The following is a 21,537-nucleotide window of genomic DNA, read 5'->3' as shown; positions in this document are numbered from 1 at the left end:
CATTCATCCACCCACCCAGGGATTAGAGAGCATCGAGAGTTGTGCTGTTGATGAGTTTTAGTTTCCAGACTCGTTTACCTACTTTCACACTGGCTTTTTTACAGACGCATTTAGACACAAGCTGCAGGCTGTGTGCAGGCTTGGAAATGTATTGAAAATTAATTGGATCATTTCCAGGTCGTACACATTTTGCAAAATGTGCAGAAAAGTATGGGGAACTTAGTGCTCTTCCTGCAACATTTTATCTAGTAAAATATTGCACATGTTAGTTATTTTTGTGGTTGTGGAAAATGATACTTCATCTACAGAGTGTTATGGCCAAGTTGATAGTCATTTTTCTCAACCACTATCAGCATATCTATCCTCTTATTGGACACTAAAACTATGCAGGTCCAGTCAAGATATTCAGATCTTGGAAAAAGTATAGACATGACTTTAATCTATCATCATCATCATCATCATCAGTATATAAATGGGAGCTAGGGCTCTGTCTGTTTGTTTTGTGTCATAAATCTCACTGTGATGTCATCAGTGATGTCATAAATCTGACATCATCAGTGATGCTGGTCTCATTGCCCACACGGCAGCCGTGCTGCGGGCAAGGCCGCGCAGCGGGCGAGCTGCAGGACGGGCTAGGCTGCGAGGGACAAGTGTGTGTGTGTGTAACCTGTGCATACTAACTGCATCGTTCTGAACGGTCTTTTACAATATGAACTAAAATAAAAGAAATGTAATTTTTTCCTATTGACAATATTTCCATAGCCATTTGTCCTCTTTTCCTTTGGCTAGAACTGAATTAAGAAGGTCACCTGTTACAGTACAGTATGTGTCCTTCACCATTGTCCAAATCCAGACCTATTTATCATCTGTGACATGAGATAGTATAATAGGATTTGATGTTTGAAGTATTTTTGATGCCCAATATGGATATCTTTTGATTGAAGCTGCCGATATGTCGATATCTTGTGCTGATATGCATCATTTTGTCAATAGTTATACCAAATAATTACCCATGGTCAGAAGGATTCATTATTTCACCAAGAATTGTAGTTTTGGTGGAATAGCTTCTGAAACACTTAGACCATCATGGGTCAAATTATTTTCGGTAGATAAACAGCTCCTTGAGGCAGGGCGTGGCAGCTTTCATTCAAAGTCTGCTAACTGCTATGGGTTTGACTCCAGCATCATTGCACTCTCTATGCTTATCAACATGTGCCCTGCATATCCGTAGGTTATAATACTGTGTGTGTGTGTGTGTGTGTGTGTGTGTGTGTCTCCGTGTGTGTGTCTCCAGCCTGGAGGTGACCCTGCAGAAGCGCAGTGAGGGAGCCCTGTGGCCGGAGCTGGTGACGGGCGACAGGAGGGGGGAGTATGTGGTGAGCGACGAGCAGGCGGCTCTCATCCACCAGAGACTCACCCACCTCACCTCTGAAGACCTGGTGAGCTCAAGTCTCTGTTAACTCCACTATGATACATGCAATATGTCCGTCATCCTCTTCAGATGCCATTCATACTTTGAGTAATGGTAGAATTTGTTTTTAACATAATCATGCAATCATCCAAATGGGTTCTGAAGCATTTGTCTAAATATGCTGGTTTAGCACTTCTAGCAGACATAACTGTTGTGGAACAAGCGAGGCTTACCAGGTATTCCCGATGCATATCCGGTACCCATTCTGCCGATCGCCGTTACAGTAAACGTAAATTCACTGATTACAAGATCCTATTTCTCCACCACCAGCACTTTGACTTTCTCAATATCTCTTGTTGATGTGAGTATCGGAAACGGTTACTGTCTCGTCGCCATTGGTCGACTGAGAAAAGGCAGGTTTACGTCACCGGGCGCTTTTTTTCTGAAAAGTTGATCATTTATCAACTTTTTGAAAGCTCTCCGCTCTGACGGGGGGGGGGGGAAACGCTGGCTTCAGCACTTTTGTGCACCTTGCGGGCGCTTCACATGACTTTTAATGAGGAAAGGGCTCTGGCGCTCAGAGAAAAATGCTATATGGACACACGCCCCCAAGGGCTTAGAGTATCAAAATGGACATTTGGTTATATGAAATATTACTTGAACATCAAATTTTCATAAAGCAGAGCCTTGGATTTGTGAAGCATAACATTTGTATGCAAGATTTTTCTTTTATATAAATAAAGCCAATGGCTTCTTTATAATGATCTTTCTCTGTCATCACCCACATTTGTGCGATATACAGATCTTATTAGAGTCCACACTTTGAGCATTTAACATCCCTCCTTCCTCTGAAGTCCTCACCGTCACTCTGTCTATCCCCTCACCCTCTCCTCCAGCTGCTCCAAGCCCTCTTCTCTGTACACATGATCACGCTCTCTGGTCTCCAGAGTCCTGGTCTGATCTCATCAGTCTCATGTTCAACATCGTTTTTAAGCCACCAACCTCTCTCACCCTTCATTCAAATCATCTCAGCTCCTCCACTTGAGGCCCTCTGTGCAGATCAAGCCTTTTCCATGTTAATAGATGCAAAGCGAGTGTCTGTCTCCCTCTCATTATGCCCTGTTTGTTCCCCCAGAACACGAACCCTGACAAGGACAAGCCCCCCTGCAACTCTCAGGAGCTGGAGGACTGCGACGGCTTCCCAGAAGACAGCTCCAGGCTCACACACTTTGACGGAGTGTCGCTGAAGCCCACTCAGGTGGTGAGTTAAGGCCTAAACAAACTTAAGGCGCTGATAAGGTTCTGCGCAGCCTCGACTTGGAGCCTTGCTGCCGCCGAGCGGCGACAGCGAGACTGTGCATACTCAAACGTAACTCGGCGCGTTGGCTGCGGTGTTACACGTCCAAACCGTTATCGTGTCGTTTACCAAGAACTTGCAATCATGTCGGTGGGGGGACATTTTATTGTCCCTCCATTTCAAAACTCATTCCGGTGAGCCTGCAGAAGGCTTTGCTAGATGAGGGACAAGCGCTGTTAAATGGGGAAATGGCATTTCCTCATTCCTCACAACCAGGAGTTGACGCCGCGGAGTCACATTTTCGAGGAGCTGCACGCCCCCTACGCCGAGCTGCGCCGATAGGACGCCCAGCTGCGGCGACCCCCTCGGCGCAGTCAGTGCCGGCGATTTCGCTCGAGCATAATTTGCACTTTAGGTGAAACCAAGTTGCACATGAATTGCATGGTGTAAATCCTTCTGCAACGCACTTGAAACTTCTCTGAAACTCCGCTGCAACAGTTGCATAACTCTTGACTTTGTGAGACTAGTTTCACGCAACAGCCAATCAAAACGCTGATAACCCGGTCAGCTGATTACGTAGGCTCCGGCTGAACCAGTGTCAACAAACGGACAGGTAGTACGGCAGGGCGAATTGATATTTTCCAGCGAGAAAACGATACGAAAGGAGATACAAAGATGCAGAATGACAATTCTCACTTGAAGTGATGATAAAAAAAAACAAGCAAGAAGACAATACAACAGATGGAAAATGACCAATCTAGCTAGCTAGCTAGTTTTAGTGGAATAAACTGCCGTGTTGCATGAGACTTGATTATTTTTTAATAGACCCTTTTCACGGGGGCCATTTTGTGTCGAAAAGGCTGTGTAAACACCGGTGCAAGCAAAACGGTATTGAGGGTTTCCAAATTCCAATCATGGAAGTTGGAAACCCTCATTAGTGTTTTGCTTGCACCTGTGTTTACACAGCCTTTTCGACACAAAATGGCCCCCGTGAAAAGGGCCTATTGCTTTGTGTAACTGTGGAGTTGCATGGAAATGAGGTTTTATGCAACTTGCAACTAGTTGCGTGAAAGTTCCACCGCGTAAAGCCAGCCTAAGACACCGGCAAACATCTTCCTTCTCCACTTCTTCAAAACCGAACCGAACTGAAGTAACATTTTCCATCATTTTTCCAGTGGCTCTTCTCATCCTTCATTCCCCTCAAGTATCCTGCTGGCTGCCTGATGCTCACTGCTCTTATGAGAACACTCTTTTTATTCCATATCTCCAGCGAGCGAGCCGCTGCTGGCCTTACCGTTTAGAAACCCACTTGACCAAAGAGATCTCCAAAGGCCCAGTGGAGAAGGACCACGTGCTGCCTGTTTTGTTTGTATCACACCTCCACGTGATGTGAATACTAACAGGCTGAATCATTGGAATCGGGGTCTATTTTATATTCATACTCATTCTCAGAATATATTAATTTGGTTTCCAATAAAACAGCTCACTTGGCGGGGGTTGCAGCCTCCTGTGGACAGGTGTTGCAAATTAGCGTTTTGCTACAAACACTAAACACAGCATCTGGTTCTCATCCGGTTCAGTATGTTACAATTCTAATGCTACTTCACTTGCCTTGGGGTTCAGTATCTCGCCCAACGGACACTTCCACATGCGCACTGGAGAGGAACCGGGGATCGAACCACAAACCTGGTTAGTGGAAGACCCGTTTCTACCTCCTGGACCCTCCTGGGCCACAGCCATCATATTTTAGTTATTAGCTGCGTCCAGCATGGCCAGCAGCTCCAAGTCACTCGGTTGGTCGGTTGGTTGCTTGGTCGGACTTGAAGCATCTTCAGAAGCAAGTTGCTTCTAAAGATGTGCTGTCACTCCATCTTATATCAAGTTTTTTTGGTCGTAGTTTTGATTAAATATAGTTTCCTACCATGCTCTGACCAAAGAGTCCTGCTAACACAATCATACACATACATGAAGTAAAAAGTAAACATCAAGCATTTACAAACAACATTATGAAAAAAAGAAAAGAAAAAGGCCAAACCAAGGCGGTATGCTGCAAGCTAAAATAGAATGATGTTCTTCCAGTTTTTGTTTTTGTTCTAATTATGTTTTGTTGTTGTTGTTGTTGTTTTTGTTTAATAATCTTATTTTGAAGAGGAAGACTCCCGCACACTGACTTCACTTAAAGAAGACTTTTATTCAATAAATGCAACGTTTCGGTCAAGCGACCTTCATATGGCATATGGTAAAGAACAATCAGCCAATGGGGCCCCATTGGCTGATTGTTCTTTTCCTGCTTCCTATTTAAACAGGTTCCAGTCTTTGTCATACCATAATGCCAGATGAATGTCGCTTAACCGAAACGTTGCTTCTTCTTTAAGTGAAGTCAGTGTGCGGGAGTCTTCCTCTTCAACTGATCCTGCTTCTCCGACGCACCTGGCGTACACGGTTGTGCAGAGATTTCCTCTCTCGAATAATCTTATTTTAACAGTACATTTGGACACAGTTTTTTTTTATAATGGAATTTGTATTCATTTTCACAGATTACAGCTTAGTAGGCCTATGATTATTAACCCATATGAAAACAGACAGACAAAACGGAAAACAAGAAGACGGAAAAGTGGGGAAGTACGGTAGGTTATATAACGGTATAACGATGCCTTTGATATCCTTCACACACACACACACATTCGAACACTGAGAATATTTCCTGTGGACATTGCACATACAGTTCCTAACGCAAATACTTTCAGTTTAACCCATTGATACCTGATGCAGCATTTGTGTGCGTATCCCTTTAAGACCGCGAACCGCGTTAACGCGGTTCGCGGTCTTAAAGGGATACACACACAAATGAGGGATATACACGCAAATGCTGCATCAGGTATCAATGGGTTAAGTAAATTGTAGAAGGGCTTCTGGACCTTTCCAATCCTCTGTATATCACTCAGATCCTGGGCTAAGTCACTTATTAGCGGCTGCCATATTTTTATGAAGCTGTCTCATCAGCTTTTATTTTGGCACGGAGTCTTTCCATGGGAAGTACTCTCAACATTTCTCTGTACCATTGCATTACAGATGGGGCCTTTTCTTGGATCCAATTCATTAGTATGCATCTTCTTGCCATGAAAGTTTGTTTCACAACTTATGAACTATATATATATATATATATATATATATATATATATATATATAATGTATATAAGTGCCATCTAACACTACATTTAGCACACAAAGGGGATCTACTGGGGTCCATTTTATTTCAAATTTGAGGTGTTCTATGTGGTCTGTGTAATATTCAATATTGCATTTCCTTAAATCTGTTACAGAAAAAGAGCGAGTGACAGGCTCCAATAGATTCTCCCCAGCTATCCTCCTTGTCATATTCAGTTTGAAGATCCTTTTCCCGTCGCTCTGTCACTTGATCTATATTCTGGTCTTTATCGTTCAGGAAGTCATCATAAAAATATGAGATTAAGCCTTTGTTCATGGTTAATAGAATTCTCCATATGCCCGAGAAGGGCCTTATCCTTTTCCTCCTGGGGTCCATATCCATATATATAACATCCATATTAATGAAATGTCGAGCCTGAAGATAAGCAAAGAATTGCTTCTGTGGCACACCGAATGTGCTTTTGACCAATTCAAAGGACATCAGTACATTATTATTATCATCATCAAACAAATCTCCTATCACTTTGATACCTCTTGTCATGCCAAGACTGGAGAATAGCTGGGACACATTCTTAATGACGGCAGTAGCCTTGGAGAGTAGCTGTGGAGGTAGTCCAGGTCCTTATGTATTTTCGTTCAAAATTTTTGGAGAGTTTGTAAACTATACATTTTTGGAAAGCTTAGAGTGTGACGAAACCCAAAACCAATGTTGCCATTTTTTTCAAAGTCACTATGGTGGCCATCTTAGCCTTTCAAAATGGCGACCACCAAAATTAAACACCTGCACTGGAAATCCCTATATGACCCAGCAATGTAGTTTCCTATGAGCTTTTATGAATGGAATGTCATCTATAGGCCTAGTGGATGAAATTGAACTTGGTTGCTAAGAGTTGCATGTTGAGAAATTTGAGCAATTCGCATAATGAGGAGGAGTGCTGCAGAATACACACACATTTCATACTGGGCAGCTGCACAGTGCGACCGGCCCGCAGCCTTGTACTGTATAGCTTCTCTGGAGCATTTGGAGGTTCAGTGCCTTGCTCAAGGGCTCTAGAGAGGCTGTCTTGTTCACATCCCCCACTCAGGTTTTCAACTGCAACTCCTCTAGCTATTATCTGCACCAAGGAGAAACATTCCCCTGGCACGTTTTGCAGTCTTTCTCTCTGAGAATGTATTTTAATTGGGATTAGAAATAGAATATGTTTACATCTCATAAGGAAAATGTCAATTTTCGTTCCCCCGAAACATCGATAAATTGACATTTTCCTTATAGGAATAATGAGGTGAAAAAGGACATTAAATCGCAATGTCCTTTTTTCACCTCATACTCCTCATGGCTGTCCTTGGGCTGTCCATGTCCATGTCCATGTCTGTCCTTGTTTTGTTCCAAAATGAGATGGCTATAATTTAAGGTGACACGTCGTTCTTACAAAATGATTAGCAGCACCAAGGATTTAATCAAATATAGTACTCCCATGATGTGATACTGTACAACCCATATTTTTAAAATGTACTTAAAGGTAATATAAGATAAGGTAATGCCCCCCCGCACACACGCACGCACACACACACACCCAGAGCACATAATGTACAGCCGTATGGAATAGACTAAATTTGCAGACATTAGTCAATAGCGTCACTGATGTTCTCTCCTTTCAGTTTTGCCGTTTCATTCGCACAAAATGTTCAATCAGATCCTGTGTGTATTTGTTTGAGAGGTCGCCATCACACAGCCTCTCTCACAATGGTTCCATGTTAATGCCATGCTGATAATGAGCAGTTGCGTGTAAAGGTACAGTCTATCTGCTCAGGCTGATGATTAAAAGCCCCCCTTCATGTCCTCCTCTCCATTTACTCGGCAAATAGAGCCGGGCTGAGCAGCAGCAGCCGCTCCTAAGTGATCGCACCTGTACCTCTGTTTGTGAATGCTGCTCATTGTTTGTACGGTACAAACAGTACACACACGCCCGTGTTTATCTGTACCTCATCCAAGAAGCCTTATTATCCCCCCCTATTCTTCCCTTCCCACCCGACGCTTCAGTCGCCCGCCCGCCCGCCCGCGACGATGTACGCCGACCTTCTTAAAAGCTCTCGGCTTAAAAGAACCGTTGCCGCCGCCTCCTCTTACTTGGGTGCTGTCCAAATTGAAAAGATGGAGGCTGGTCTTTATGCCCCGACACAAAGGAGGCTGTGAGTCATATCCGCCTAATACCTTTTTACAGTCCGCTCACTCAACAACATATTGCAGAGAGAGAGAGAGACGTGAGAGCGCAAAATGACGATCGTTTAAACAGGATAGTCAGTATAATCAAGTCGTTTTGACAAAATGATGAGAACTTCTATATTTTAGAAAGATTGAATGATTATGTATGATACATTCATACATACATTATTGCTGGCGCTGTTCAATGGCGACCCGGTTTTGCTCTCCGACTCTGAGAGCGAACCAAGCAGAATTTCGCTCGTGATACTTGTACCATGAAGTGACAATGAAGTTTATCTCATCATCTCATCTCATTCAGGTAATGTAAAGGTGATGTAGGCTAGGTCTATACGTGTCGCAGATGTGCATCATCTTTTCATTCTCAGCGGATATTTGAAATGCTCTGTAATCTGTAGTCTGCACAACAGGCTGCTCCCCCTTTCGTAGGACTGACAGAGGTTCCTTCATGGTGCCCCCGTCTTTCATTATGCTGTCATGCATTGATCTTCACGTAGTCGACTGAAGGATATCAAATGCCATCGTGGCTGCGTGTTGTTTGACGCAACGGGTCTCTTGACAATCAAACAAAACATTTGGGCGCTTTTTTAAAGTCAAAGTGCAGCCTCTCAGACAGGAGACGAGACAGTCCAAATAAACAAAGACGTGTCCTCTCAGACAGGAGACGAGACAGTCCAAATAAACAAAGATGTGTCCTCTCAGACAGGAGACGAGACAGTCCAAATAAACAAAGATGTGTCCTCTCAGACAGGAGACGAGACAGTCCAAATAAACAAAGATGTGTCCTCTCAGACAGGAGACGAGACAGTCCAAATAAACAAAGATGTGTCCTCTCAGACAGGAGACGAGACAGTCCAAATAAACAAAGATGTGTCCTCTCAGACAGGAGACGAGACAGTCCAAATAAACAAAGATGTGTCCTCTCAGACAGGAGACGAGACAGTCCAAATAAACAAAGATGTGTCCTCTCAGACAGGAGACGAGACAGTCCAAATAAACAAAGATGTGTCCTCTCAGACAGGAGATGAGACAGTCCAAATAAACAACGATGTGTCCTCTCAGACAGGAGATGAGACAGTCCAAATAAACAAAGATGTGTCCTCTCAGACAGGAGATGAGACAGTCCAAATAAACAAAGATGTGTCCTCTCAGACAGGAGACGAGACAGTCCAAATAAACAAAGATGTGTCCTCTCAGACAGGAGACGAGACAGTCCAAATAAACAAAGATGTGTCCTCTCAGACAGGAGATGAGACAGTCCAAATAAACAAAGATGTGTCCTCTCAGACAGGAGACGAGACAGTCCAAATAAACAAAGATGTGTCCTCTCAGACAGGAGACGAGACAGTCCAAATAAACAAAGATGTGTCCTCTCAGACAGGAGACGAGACAGTCCAAATAAACAAAGATGTGTCCTCTCAGACAGGAGACACTAGTCCAAATAAACAAAGACTTGTCCTCTTATAGGAAAGGTTCAGCACGAGGGAGACCTGGCATTTCAGCTGACTTCTGGCCTCTTCCTCTTTATGAGTCTGGACAGACATGGATGTGCACTGCAAGCAGGCATACAACAGAGAGGTGGTTACTTCTAGTCTGTAGAACTTATTATTCTTTTGATTGGCACATCTCATCAGGAGGCTGGAGAGGATGTCTTGGGAAATAATGAGATAAAAGCCTCATGGTGCAGTTTCTCCTTGTCTTAAAAAAAATGGTGTTTCATTATCGACCTGCTGAACTTCATAGGATGTGCTTTCAAGTGACCCCGGTCACTAGATGAGTCATCAGGGGAATACTGAACCACTGACTTCAAACATGTGTTGAATTGGAAGATGAGGTAGAATGAACAGTATAGATGCAGTATGGGGAGGATGCGTTCCACTTTTTCGTTGTCTGTCATTTTGACAGACATGGTCGTAAAGATTCTCTGTCGTAATCTATTACCAACCTTCAGATTTCTCTGTCGAAAATCTGTAAAAGACTGAAAATCTTCGGTTAATGAGACCACTGGGGATGAGGCCGGCCTTCATAGAGAGGCTAGTTCAGGGTGCAGAGCATAATGAGTGTATACATTTTATTTTATATTTCTAGAAACCTTGATGATGCTGATGATGATGGGCAATGAAGCATGCTGTCGATAAAATGTTGGCTTTTATACAGATCTGTTGAGTAGACTATAAAGTAGTCGATTACTTTTACCTTACTTCCCACTTAGATACATTAAGTACATTAATGTGTGGGCAGGTAATTTACCAGTGTGTGATTGCTGTGCTAAGATGGCAATTAGCCCCCCCATACCTCAAGGAACTCCTCATAACACAAACCTCCTCCCGCAACCTCCGCTCAAATAACAACCACCTCCTCCATCCCCCCAGAACCAAGCTCCGCACCATGGGGAGATCGGGCCTTCTGCTACGCCGCTCCGGTCGATGCTTTTAAAAAGGGACTGAAAACTTTCCTCTTTAATAAAGCCTTCTCCTAGTTTTGTGCTTTCCTTAGTTTTTAGGCTTTTTATGTTCTTTTTTTTTATTTCTTTTTTTATTCTCCTTTCATTTTTATTCTTTTAATATTTTTTTTTTTTTTTTTTTACTCTGTAGCACTTTGGGATTTTGTCCAAAATGAAAAGTGCAATACAAATACAATTTATTATTATTATTATTATTATTATTATTATTATTATTATTATTATTATTATTATTATTATTATTATTCATTAGAGCCAGATATAACTGGATTTGTACCAGCTAAGTTAGAGATCACCTCTCAAGGCTATGGTCTTAGGGATAGTTGACATGACCGGCACCACAAAGTACAACAGGTTTTGTAGCTTTGTTCCCACTAGTGAGTCAGTGTGACTTCTTTTCAAGCTCTGCTTCACTTCTCATGAAGCAGTGTGAACCGAAATGATCCAAATACAAAATAATACCAGTAAAGCACCATGGTTCAGTCCGGGTCTTGTGTCAAGTCAAGCACCATGGTTCAGTCCGGGTCTTGTGTCAAGTCAAGCACCATGGTTCAGTCCGGGTCTTGTGTCAAGTCAAGCACCATGGTTCAGTCCGGGTCTTGTGTCAAGTCAAGCACCATGGTTCAGTCCGGGTCTTGTGTCAAGTCAAGCACCATGGTTCAGTCCGGGTCTTGTGTCAAGTCAAGCACCATGGTTCAGTCCGGGTCTTGTGTCAAGTCAAGCACCATGGTTCAGTCCGGGTCTTGTGTCAAGTCAAGCACCATGGTTCAGTCCGGGTCTTGTGTTCTGTGGATATTGGCTAGAAAAGATGTATTGTCAGTGCTCCTTTGGCGAAAACTAAATGGCAGAATGAGACCTCAACAGCTGCATTGGAAGTCTGGCAACAGATCCAATGTAAATTCAGTCATATTTCTGGCTACAATTGTGCAATTCTTTTCTGTTCTGAGTTGTCACGTCCAGTTTCAGGTGTGGAAAAAAAAGAATATTTTTTCTGACCCCCCTTCCCCCAATTTTCTCACCAATTGTACTTGGCCAATTTCCCCCAACTGCTGCCCCGGTCGCTGCTCCACCCTCTGCCGATCTGGGGAGAGCCGTAGACTAGCACCATGCTTCCTCCGACACATGCGCGTTGCCAGTCGCTTCTTTTCACCTGACAGTGGGGAGCTTCACTGGCAGGACGTAGCAGCATGACGCGATTCCCACCAGTTCTCTTCCGCCCCGAACAGGCTTCCTGACCGACAAGTTCCTTTAGTGACTGCAGATTGGTATATATTACGTTATATAGGACCTTTGTTTTGGAGATGCTTTCCTAGTCATGTTTTATCATCATATCTGTATCAGCTCAGATGTTTGACTTTGTCTGATTCTTTCATTGGTTTTCAGCTGGAGATCATTTTGTCCATGTATAATTAAATGGGTTTATAAGCTGAGAGGAAGGATTGTTTTTATACCTGCAATGAATAGTTCAGAAGATACTACAGAAGATACCAGATACTGTATCTGTATCTGAGGTGTTACACTTAAGCATCAAAATTACCACTTTGTCACAGGCTGCAAAGATGGTAATGACATAATTTCCATAGTTTTGCTTGAATATGCATGAAACTTGGGGTTTACGTCATCATTTTCTTCTAAGTGGGTTTATCCTTTCTTTAGGATCTAATGTTGCAGGCGTAGAACTTGCTAAGTGTATATTGGTAGTAATGGTGGTTGTTAAGATGAGGCAGTCAGTTATTACTGGTGAATTTATTTTATTTCTCATCTTTATCATGATAAATTAAGACACCCAGCTGGCGAGCACGTAGCCAGCACTAACCTGGTTACTTGCTTACTTAGAGATGTGTTTTTAGGGGTAGCTCTGGGATTGATACTGAAAATATTATCGTTGACATAGCAAGAGTTTAAGAAATGGAATTCAAACCGTTACGATGGTCTCTTTCATGAATCGTGATGAAAGATAATGCCCGATACCAGCAGGCCACCGAATTACGTCTCCCAAATCAGGAAGACGACGTCTGAAAGAACTTTCTGTTAGGTTGATGGCAAATCGTTCTCATACTTCTTCCGTTGGGGTTGGTGTGCGTGTTCTGTTGTTGCTCATCACAAACCGTGACCAGAGCAATCACTGGAGTCATTGTCAGTCGGCTCACACACACACACAGACACACACACACACACACACACACACACACACACAGACACACACACACACACACACACACACACACACACACAGGCTCGACAAAAGCCCGAGCGAAGAAAATGAATGTCAAGAATGTCAGGAAAATGAGTTTTAGAGTGGATGAGTGATGGCTTGCTGAAAGGCTTGTCATTGTGCAGAACTGTCAGCTTGGCACCATATGGGCAAGTTTATGTCCAATTTTTTCCCCAAAGCCTGTCGAGTGTGTATTGAGACGGGGGAGGAGGACGCCGGTGCCGCCCGACAACCTGTGAACAACGTCGGCAGTCACATTCACATTTGGCAGGATGTGGGTTGACCCGTCTGCTCGGCACGGCTTGGTGTGAACGGGTGCTTGGTGTGAACGGGTGCTTGGTGTGAACGGGTGCTCGGTGTGAACGGGTGCTTGGTGTGAACGGGTGCTTGGTGTGAACGGGTGCTTGGTGTGAACGGGTGCTTGGTGTGAACGGGTGCTTGGTGACGAGGAGCGAAGACGTCACCGGGGTCACTTTTTTGCTTTCCAAAACAAATGGAGGCAGACTGGAATAGCGCTAAAGCCACACACGCACACCTAAGTTACGTCAAGGGCGTTCGTCAGGATGAGGTCATGTGCGGCAAAAACGTGGACTTTTTATGGCTGCTGTTATTAAGTGCTATTCAATAAAAGGTTGCGCCCATAATCGGCGTGCTGAATTTGAGTATGGAGAGCTGCCACACACACGCACACACACACACACACACACACACACACACACACACACACACACACAGAGGAGTAAATCCCTCCTGTTAACGCTAGCAGTCACCATGTGGGAAGAAGCATGGTAGACAAATGACATTGTGTGGGTAATTGCACACACATCCTCAGATGCAATCTGGTTTGATTTGATTTTCTGTCCCGCTTGGTGAATGTTCTATTCTCCTGATCTGCTAATAGACCATTGATTTTGAGGTTGTGTTATTGGGTGTTTTTATGTGTGAACTCATGGTGGCTTAATCAACCTGACTTGGACTGATAGGAGAATGATACAGCTTCTCACAGTGGAGGAGGCCCACAGGAAATTGTCTTGAGCATGAGGAGATAATGTGTCATGGAGTCTGGAAAGTCACAGGTCTCTCAGCCCGCCACCGACATGCCTCCATTTTGATCCCTGGGGTGCAAAGTAGGCCTGCACGCCATGAGGAAAATCTGCGATGTGCGATAACATTGTTCAATATAGCGATGACGACGATACGACTTGCGATAAATAAACTAATATTAAAGTGTGCATATTAGCTATACTCTTCCTATATCTTTTTTACGCTGGATTTACAACACAAGACAAAATGGTCAGATGTTGAGTGGGAATGCATGACGCATGTAAATAAAACCACTTTTGTTATTCATTGCGTTTCAGGCAGTCTTTGCGATGTGTTTATTGCGCATGTTCATATTGCGATGACGATGAAAATACGATTCATTGTGCAGCCCTAGTGCAAAGCATCTGTGTTTGTGTATCACGGAGGGCTACGCACAGAAACAAATACCCATTGACATGGTGGAATAGACTGGAAAAAGCAGCTAATTCTGGAAGGCCCACCATTGCGTTTGTGCTCTTGTCTGTCTCTGCAGGTGAATCTGGGGAGCCACCAGTACCTGTTCACGGTGGACGTGAACCCGACCGACATGCCCTGCCTCTGCCTGCGACACGACGTGGACGCCCTGGTGTGGCAGCCGCGGCCCGACCAGCCCAGCAACATGTGGGAGCACGTCGCCACATTCAACGCCCTGGGTAAGAGCGTCAAAGTCGTCATTTGCACAATTTGCTACAAATAACTGAAAGATTGCTACATTTGCCGTTCTAGACACCCCGTGTCAGGTAGGTCTTTTCCAGGAAAGACATGATTACATGTGTTCCAGCAGCATCAACAGTTAGAATACATTTGGAGTTTGAAATAAATAGGAGATGAACTCGGGAGTTAGTTGGTTCTGTGGTTAGTCCGCCCACACTGATTGATTGACAGGTGCTTGAAAGTGCAGAAACACAACAGCAATGAGTGCTCAGCACCAAATATAGCATTTTTATTTAATAGATTACCGCTGTAACAGTTTCCATCACTTTCTACGTTTACATGCATGCTGACATGCTACTGTAACACTGTGATTAGGTTATGGACATGTAAACATCTTAAAGGAACAGCTAGCTAAAATCAAAACTACATAATTTTTTCCTCTCACCTATAGTGCTATTTATCCATCTAGGTTGTTTTGATGCGAGTTGTCGGTATGTCTGCCTTCTCTCTAATACAATGGAACTGGATGGCACTTTGGCTTGCGACGCTCAAAGCGCAGAAAAAGATAAATACATTTGTAAAACAGGAATTAGCTAGCATGCAAATTTGCATGAAAATGGGAACATTAATGGAACCATATTCTGTTATGTAAACCATTGAAATACGTCTTAATAATAAAACTAAGTGCGATAACTTGATTATCTTGTGCATATGAAGTCACTTCAATCCAATAACCCAGTCTAGAGCTTCCAGAATTCTCTCTCTTCCTCTCTGTCTATCTTCCTCTCTCTCTATTTCTTTGTCTCTATTTCTCTGTCTCTCTCTATTTCTCTGTCTCTCTATTTCTCTGTCTCTCTTCCTCTGTCTCTCTATTTCTCTGTCTCTCTCTTCCTCTGTCTCTCTCTATTTCTCTGTCTCTCTTCCTCCGTCTCTCTCTATTTCTCTATCTCTCTATTTCTCTGTCTCTCTTCCTCTGTGTCTCTATATTTCTCTGTCTCCCTATTTGTCTCTCTTCCTCTGTCTCTCTATTTTTCTGTCTCTCTCTTCCTCTGTCTCTATTTCTCTGTCTCTCTCTTCCTCTGTCTCTATTTCTCTATCTCTCTCTTCCTCTGTCTCTCTCTATTTCTCTATCTCTCTTCCTCTGTCTCTCTATTTATCTGTCTCTCTCTCTCTCTTCCTCTGTCTCTCTATTTCTCTATCTCTCTTCCTCTGTCTCTCTATTTATCTGTCTCTCTCTCTCTCTTCCTCTGTCTCTCTCTATTTCTCTATCTCTCTTCCTCCGTCTCTCTATCTGTCTCTCTCTCTTCCTCTGTCTCTATATTTCTCTGTCTCCCTATTTGTCTCTCTTCCTCTGTCTCTCTATTTCTCTGTCTTCCTCTGTCTCTCTATTTCTCTCTCTCTCTCTTCCTCTGTCTCTCTATTTCTCTATCTATCTTCCTCTTTCTCTCTCTATTTCTATGTCTCTCTCTTCCTCTGTCTCTCTATTTCTCTGTCTCTATATTTCTCTGTCTCTCCATTTCTCTGTCTCTCTATTTCTCTCCGTCTGTCTCTCTGTCTCTGTCAGTGAGTCTCCTTCCCTCGGCCTCTCTTCATTTCAATTTCCCCCCTTCGACAAGTATGACATCTCCATTTTTCTTTTTCTTTTTTCTTTACACAGGAGAGTTTTACCGTTCTGTCCAATTACATATGCAATGCATCATCCAGTGTGAGCATACAGAGGATTCTCTAGTGATACTTTTAGAAATTACCTCAGCGAGTCAACTGTGGCTGGAATGAAGATATATCAAATATGCTCAGAACATGCAGGAGTATTAATATAACATCAAATTCAAGCTTGTTATGGTCCGATAGAAAGCAGTGTGCCAATATATTATAAATCCCTTGTAAAAGATGTGAAAATCTCAATGGGACTCACCTGGTTAAATAAAGGATAAATAACAAATATGTTAGTATTCCCTTTGCACACCAATGAGTGAATATTAAAGCTCCAATACATGATCATCTTGTCTGTAAACACTGCGGGCCCTATTTTACGCCCGGTGCAACAGCAAGCGTTGTTATTGCTACTTTCTAGCACTCAAAATCTACCCTTTTTTCTTTTAATGACCACTAGGGCGCTGAAACACGTCCGTTGATGTACTGACCCAGTGGTAATTAAAAGGAAAAGTGTGCTAGAAACTAGCAATGACAACCTTTGCTCTTGCCCTTGCTCCAGGCGTCGTGTCAGGTGTCAGGTCAGGCGCCAGGGCCCTGCACCTTTTTGGCTGTGGGCTTGTGCCTGTAATCAGGTTTTGTCGCTGAGTAATGGCAATGAGAATCTAAATGGTTGATGGATGGGCCGGGGGGACATGCGGAGAGAAGCAAAAGCAAATCGTCCCAATAACATTTTGGCATTTTACATGTCTGAAAACCAGGATATTATGTACAATATCAACATACATTTTAAAGACCCCCTAAAGTCATGTTTCAAGATGTGTATAAAATACTCCACTATGAATAAGAATTTGTGTCTGATGGTTTTTCCTACAAAAAAGGTTAAATTATCTTGTTAAAATCCTTAAAATGACTTCCCCTCCTTATCCCTCATTTAAAAATCCAAAGCAACCAATCAGAGTTATTTAAAACATAACGAGCCAATCACAGCATTCAACACGGGCTTTCAACACATTCTCACTCGTGACAAAGTGATGACAAGGGTTCCTGACCGATCTGCAGTATAGGAGGATTTGGCAGTAAGAATGTGTTGGGGCTTTAACTGCTGAATACTGGACAGGGATTGGCTCCAAGATTTGTGATGTCACAAATCTTGCTTGTTGAAAACTGCCTTTTTCAGTGAGCTCAGAGAAACTTTCCACTTTCAGCAGATGATTGTGGAAACAGCTTCTAGTGTCAAACCCGGCACAGACATCATTCTGCACGGTGAAGCTCAGACAGCCAACTGTAGGAACATGAAGAAAAACAGATTTTTGACTTTGGGGTCTTTAATATATTATAGTATCCTACTATAATGTTATAATCATGTTTTCCAGGGAACTAATAAAATAGTGTATTGTTTAATACAACTTTTTGTACAAGAGTTGTCTGTTGTCTCCTGAATTTAAATATTAATAAGTTTGTATGTCTCAGGAATTTAATGATTTAGTTTGTGGAAATGTGCAATATGATGACAAAATAGTATACAGAGGGAAACCCGCACTTCAGCAAAAATAGTATATTTAGGAGAATCTGCGGACGTTATTATCCAAGTTTGGCAGAATGATGATGAAATGAGTGGTGTCCCATTTCCTAGGTAATTGATTTCAATCCCTCCATTTTGAAGGGCAAGGGGGCGGGGCAAAGCTACACAAAAGTGTCATTACAATGGGGCCTAGTACAACAACATATGCGTGGCATTCGCTTCACCATGCAGAAGAAGGCCTGCCTACATTCGTCAGCATTTTTCAGGCCACGGCCGTATGCTAGGTTTCGAGCTAGCCTTGTTTTGTAATGGTTACAAACAAAACTTTTACAGCCTAAAATGCATATAAATAAGATATTTAGTCATCACAAGCTGTAACAACCAAGTTTGTAAATCTAAAGTTGAAATAATACATTTTTGTGAAACGTTGGCCCTAATCCAAGACATCAGTTAAATTAAGCCATAATGTGGCAGTTATGTATTGGGCTCTTTAAGCTCTATTAGGATGATTAAAATACACCCGTCTCCTCAGCCTCAATCACAAAGTCGGGCTGCAGGACAAAAGAACATCTCTCCCTCCTTATGGAGATGCCCAAATTAAATTCTGCTGTCTGGTCTGGACTCTTAGAACTTTGAGAGAGTGAAATCCAAGCTGTGTCCGAAGCAGCGCTCCATCCAGAGAAAGCTGGACTCACCAGCGCTAGATCTTTTCCTCTCTCATCCCCTTGGTTTCCCTTAGGATGACATGATCGCAGACCTTCTGGGTTGGTAAACATGAGCGTGCTGCTGTGTAGGTTACTGACGTCACAATCATGGTTTCATGCAATTTAGTTTTAAACGGTTTTCAAACCGTTTCCTCTCGCTGCCATTCGGGTTGGGTACCCGTCCGTAACCCGGTACCACTATGGCACGGGTTCCTTTACAGCCGGTACCTAACGGACCGAATTGCCACGCAGATTTGAGTGCCTCATTAGGTGCCGTGCCTGAGCTCCCGAGTGAAATATCTGCCCCCCGGTGATAATGTCAGGAGAGGAGTCATATTTTCCAGAAAATCAGACATGGTTATATTTGGGCAAAATAACTGTTTAGGTAGAATAGTTTGTAGAAGTCTACAAGTTTTCATGTGACATTTCTTTTGCTGTTATTTATTAGTATTGTAACAGTTATTTACTGTTAAATGATTGTAGTTGAATTAGGTTTCAATTATAATTTATTTATTGTACATTGTAGAATGTCTTGCCGTTTGCAATAATGTCTCCCCCTCCCACCCAGTATTGGTTCCGGCACCGGAACCATTTTAAAAGTATATTTGTAGCACTGGTAACTGCCTTTTAGAGTTTCCAGTGTTGCCTAGTGCAACCATAAAATAAAATAAAATTAGGCCCTCTCCACATCTATGAGTTTTGTTGGTAATTGTGCAATCCCAAGTAATTTCATAGCATTTTTTTATTATTTTTTATTTTTCATTTTAGTTATGTTTTCTTAACCCCATCTTTCTTGTGCAGGCTATGTCCAGGCGTCCAAACGGGACAAGAAGTTTGCGACCTGCGCTCCAAACTTCTCCTACGCCACGCTGGGGGAGTGTCTCCGCCGCGCCTTCATCTACAGACAGCCGGCGCCCGTCGACACCGTGCTCTTCAACAGGAAGCAGGGCCGTCAGGTAGGACAGGTTGCCAAGCAACAGGTGGCCAGCCTGGACTCCAACGAGCCAATCCTGGGCTTTCGAGCAACCAATGAGAGACTGTTCGTCCTGACCTCCAGTAACCTGTTTGTGTTAAAGGTCAATAATAATTAGATTTGGGACTCGTTTTTAAATTTCTTCTCCTTCCCCTCCATGAGCTCGACCATTCCAAAATGAAGATCTGTTATCCTGTTATCCGGGAATAATGACTCTCTTCCACTTGTGTATTATGTGCTGCATCGGTCTGTATTGACTTGTGTGTTGACTTCTCATCATGTTTTTACTTCTTGTGTTATGATGCATATGTGTGGTGACACTAAGAAATAAAAACCATATTCTGAATGTGATGGATAAATGAGAAATCATGTTAATTTGTGCAGAATTTTCCCAGGAAATCCAATAAGAAATTAATGTAATGTAAATTCTCAAATAAAACCAATCCAACCAACCACATCTTTGATGTGAACATTTTGCATAAATTATTTAATTCAGCACATTAGGCCACCAGCATTCATTTAGCTGGTAGTTGTTGACAAGTATATACAGTAAGTATTTCATATGCATCCATTAGTACTCCGTATTATTGATTTTCCAGGAGTTTCCAGGTGCACCTATTATTTATGTCTTAATTGTTTTGTTGAGACTGAATGAACAAGTTGAACATGACCTAAATTATACAGCTTTGTTTTTCGTTATGATTATTGAAAATTGTATACCTACTTTTACAACACAATATGACTTATAAACACATTTGTTTATTAGTTTATTATTAAGATCCCCATCAGCTGTTGAGGCCTGCAGTCCACAGAGAAAGGAGAGGACAAAAGAAAAATGTAAATATCACTACTGGCAATCACAAAGGGCAAAGGGTGAAACAAAAAAATAAAGGAAGAAGGAAAGCACAGGCTGATGAGTAGTGCTGTTGGATGGCTGTTTGGACTGATGCTGGGTCAGTGGATCAGTGGAAAGTTGGGGGGAGCCCAGTAAGGGAATCTCTCTCCTTGGTGCATTTTGCAATCATCACAGTGGAAAAATGGAGAGGGAAAAAAGAAAACTTTAATTTCCATAAATTTACATGAGGACATTTCACACAACCTTCTACTAGAGATTGAAACATTTAGCCTCAATCTTGGGTGGATTTTTGGGGATTTGAGACCTAAAAATTAAATCAAAATTAATAATAAAAAAAAGAATCCTTGCACTTTTCCCGTTAGCTTTGTTGAATGAATGAATGTTGAAATGGAAATACTAAATTGCTAATATCTGCTGAGGAAGGTATCAAACTTTGGTGATGGAGAAAAGTTGTGTTTTAAACTTCCATATGTTTCTAGCATCAAACATGAGAACACAGCATGCTTGGTTGTGTAGTTTGTGTTCATTATTGATCTCATCATCAGCAATAATACTCGTACATTTTTCATGTCTTTGTGCTGAATTCAAAATCGCATCAGTAAACAAACAGTTGGGCCTTGCTTGTTCAGTTGTTATTCCAACCCTTGAAGTGCTTTTCCCCCTATTGAGAAACAAACACGCTGTAGCAGGATGGAACAGTAATGGACTTTTGAAGAATAGCTACTCCACTTCCTGTTCATATTTTTGCTTCTTTCATTGAAACAGAAGAAAAGCTGAGTGGGCCACCTTACAAAGGAGTCCTATTGTATATTGAGTACTATATTGTGTTTTACAGTGATAATCTCTTTACCAAGGGAGACTGCGCCAAGAAAGCAGCAGACAAAAAGAAAAGAGTAAGATAAATTCTTTGTTTAATATTGTCTTGATATAATAATATAATTCTAATAATCTCATACTGAGCTTATGATGGCTTTGAATGCTTTTATAAGAAACCCTTGAACCATGAATTTGCTAGTTTGAGCCCATTTGTTTTGTACTATTTGGCCATTATGGTGTCATTTCCTGTCTTGATGCCCCCCCCCCCTCCGTGGTCCAAGTCCTCAAGCGTCGACCAGCCCGACGCCAGCCCCCACCATCCCGGCCTGTTCCGATAGAAACAAGGTCCCACAGCAGTCTAGCAATGGAAATGGCCCAGCACAGACTAGAAATGGAACTGGCTACGGCGGACCTGATGTCTTCCATTCGATTCCAGTCTTGATTTCATACAGACATAATACTTTCCCCCCAACACGATCTGTCTCTAAATCAGACTTAAT

General features: G+C 42.5%; 1 protein-coding gene across 1 annotated transcript in view; it reads left to right on the top strand.

Moving 5' to 3' along the window:
* Positions 1-19,754, top strand: part of nudcd1 (NudC domain containing 1) — a 56,500-nt gene extending 36,746 nt beyond the window's left edge. The window contains exons 7-10 of the mRNA XM_083645556.1: positions 1,295-1,439; positions 2,547-2,672; positions 14,350-14,509; positions 19,194-19,754. Coding sequence (XP_083501682.1) covers positions 1,295-1,439; positions 2,547-2,672; positions 14,350-14,509; positions 19,194-19,483 — 721 coding nt within the window. The 3' untranslated portion in view covers positions 19,484-19,754. The remainder of the gene's footprint in view (positions 1-1,294; positions 1,440-2,546; positions 2,673-14,349; positions 14,510-19,193) is intronic.
* The last annotated feature ends 1,783 nt before the right edge of the window (positions 19,755-21,537 follow it).

This window comes from Poromitra crassiceps (genome assembly GCF_964638095.1).
Source record: "Poromitra crassiceps genome assembly, chromosome: 11".
Lineage (NCBI taxonomy): Eukaryota > Metazoa > Chordata > Actinopteri > Beryciformes > Melamphaidae > Poromitra > Poromitra crassiceps.
The sequence above is the reverse complement of the archived record's forward strand: the minus strand, read 5'-3'. Positions and strand labels throughout refer to the sequence as shown.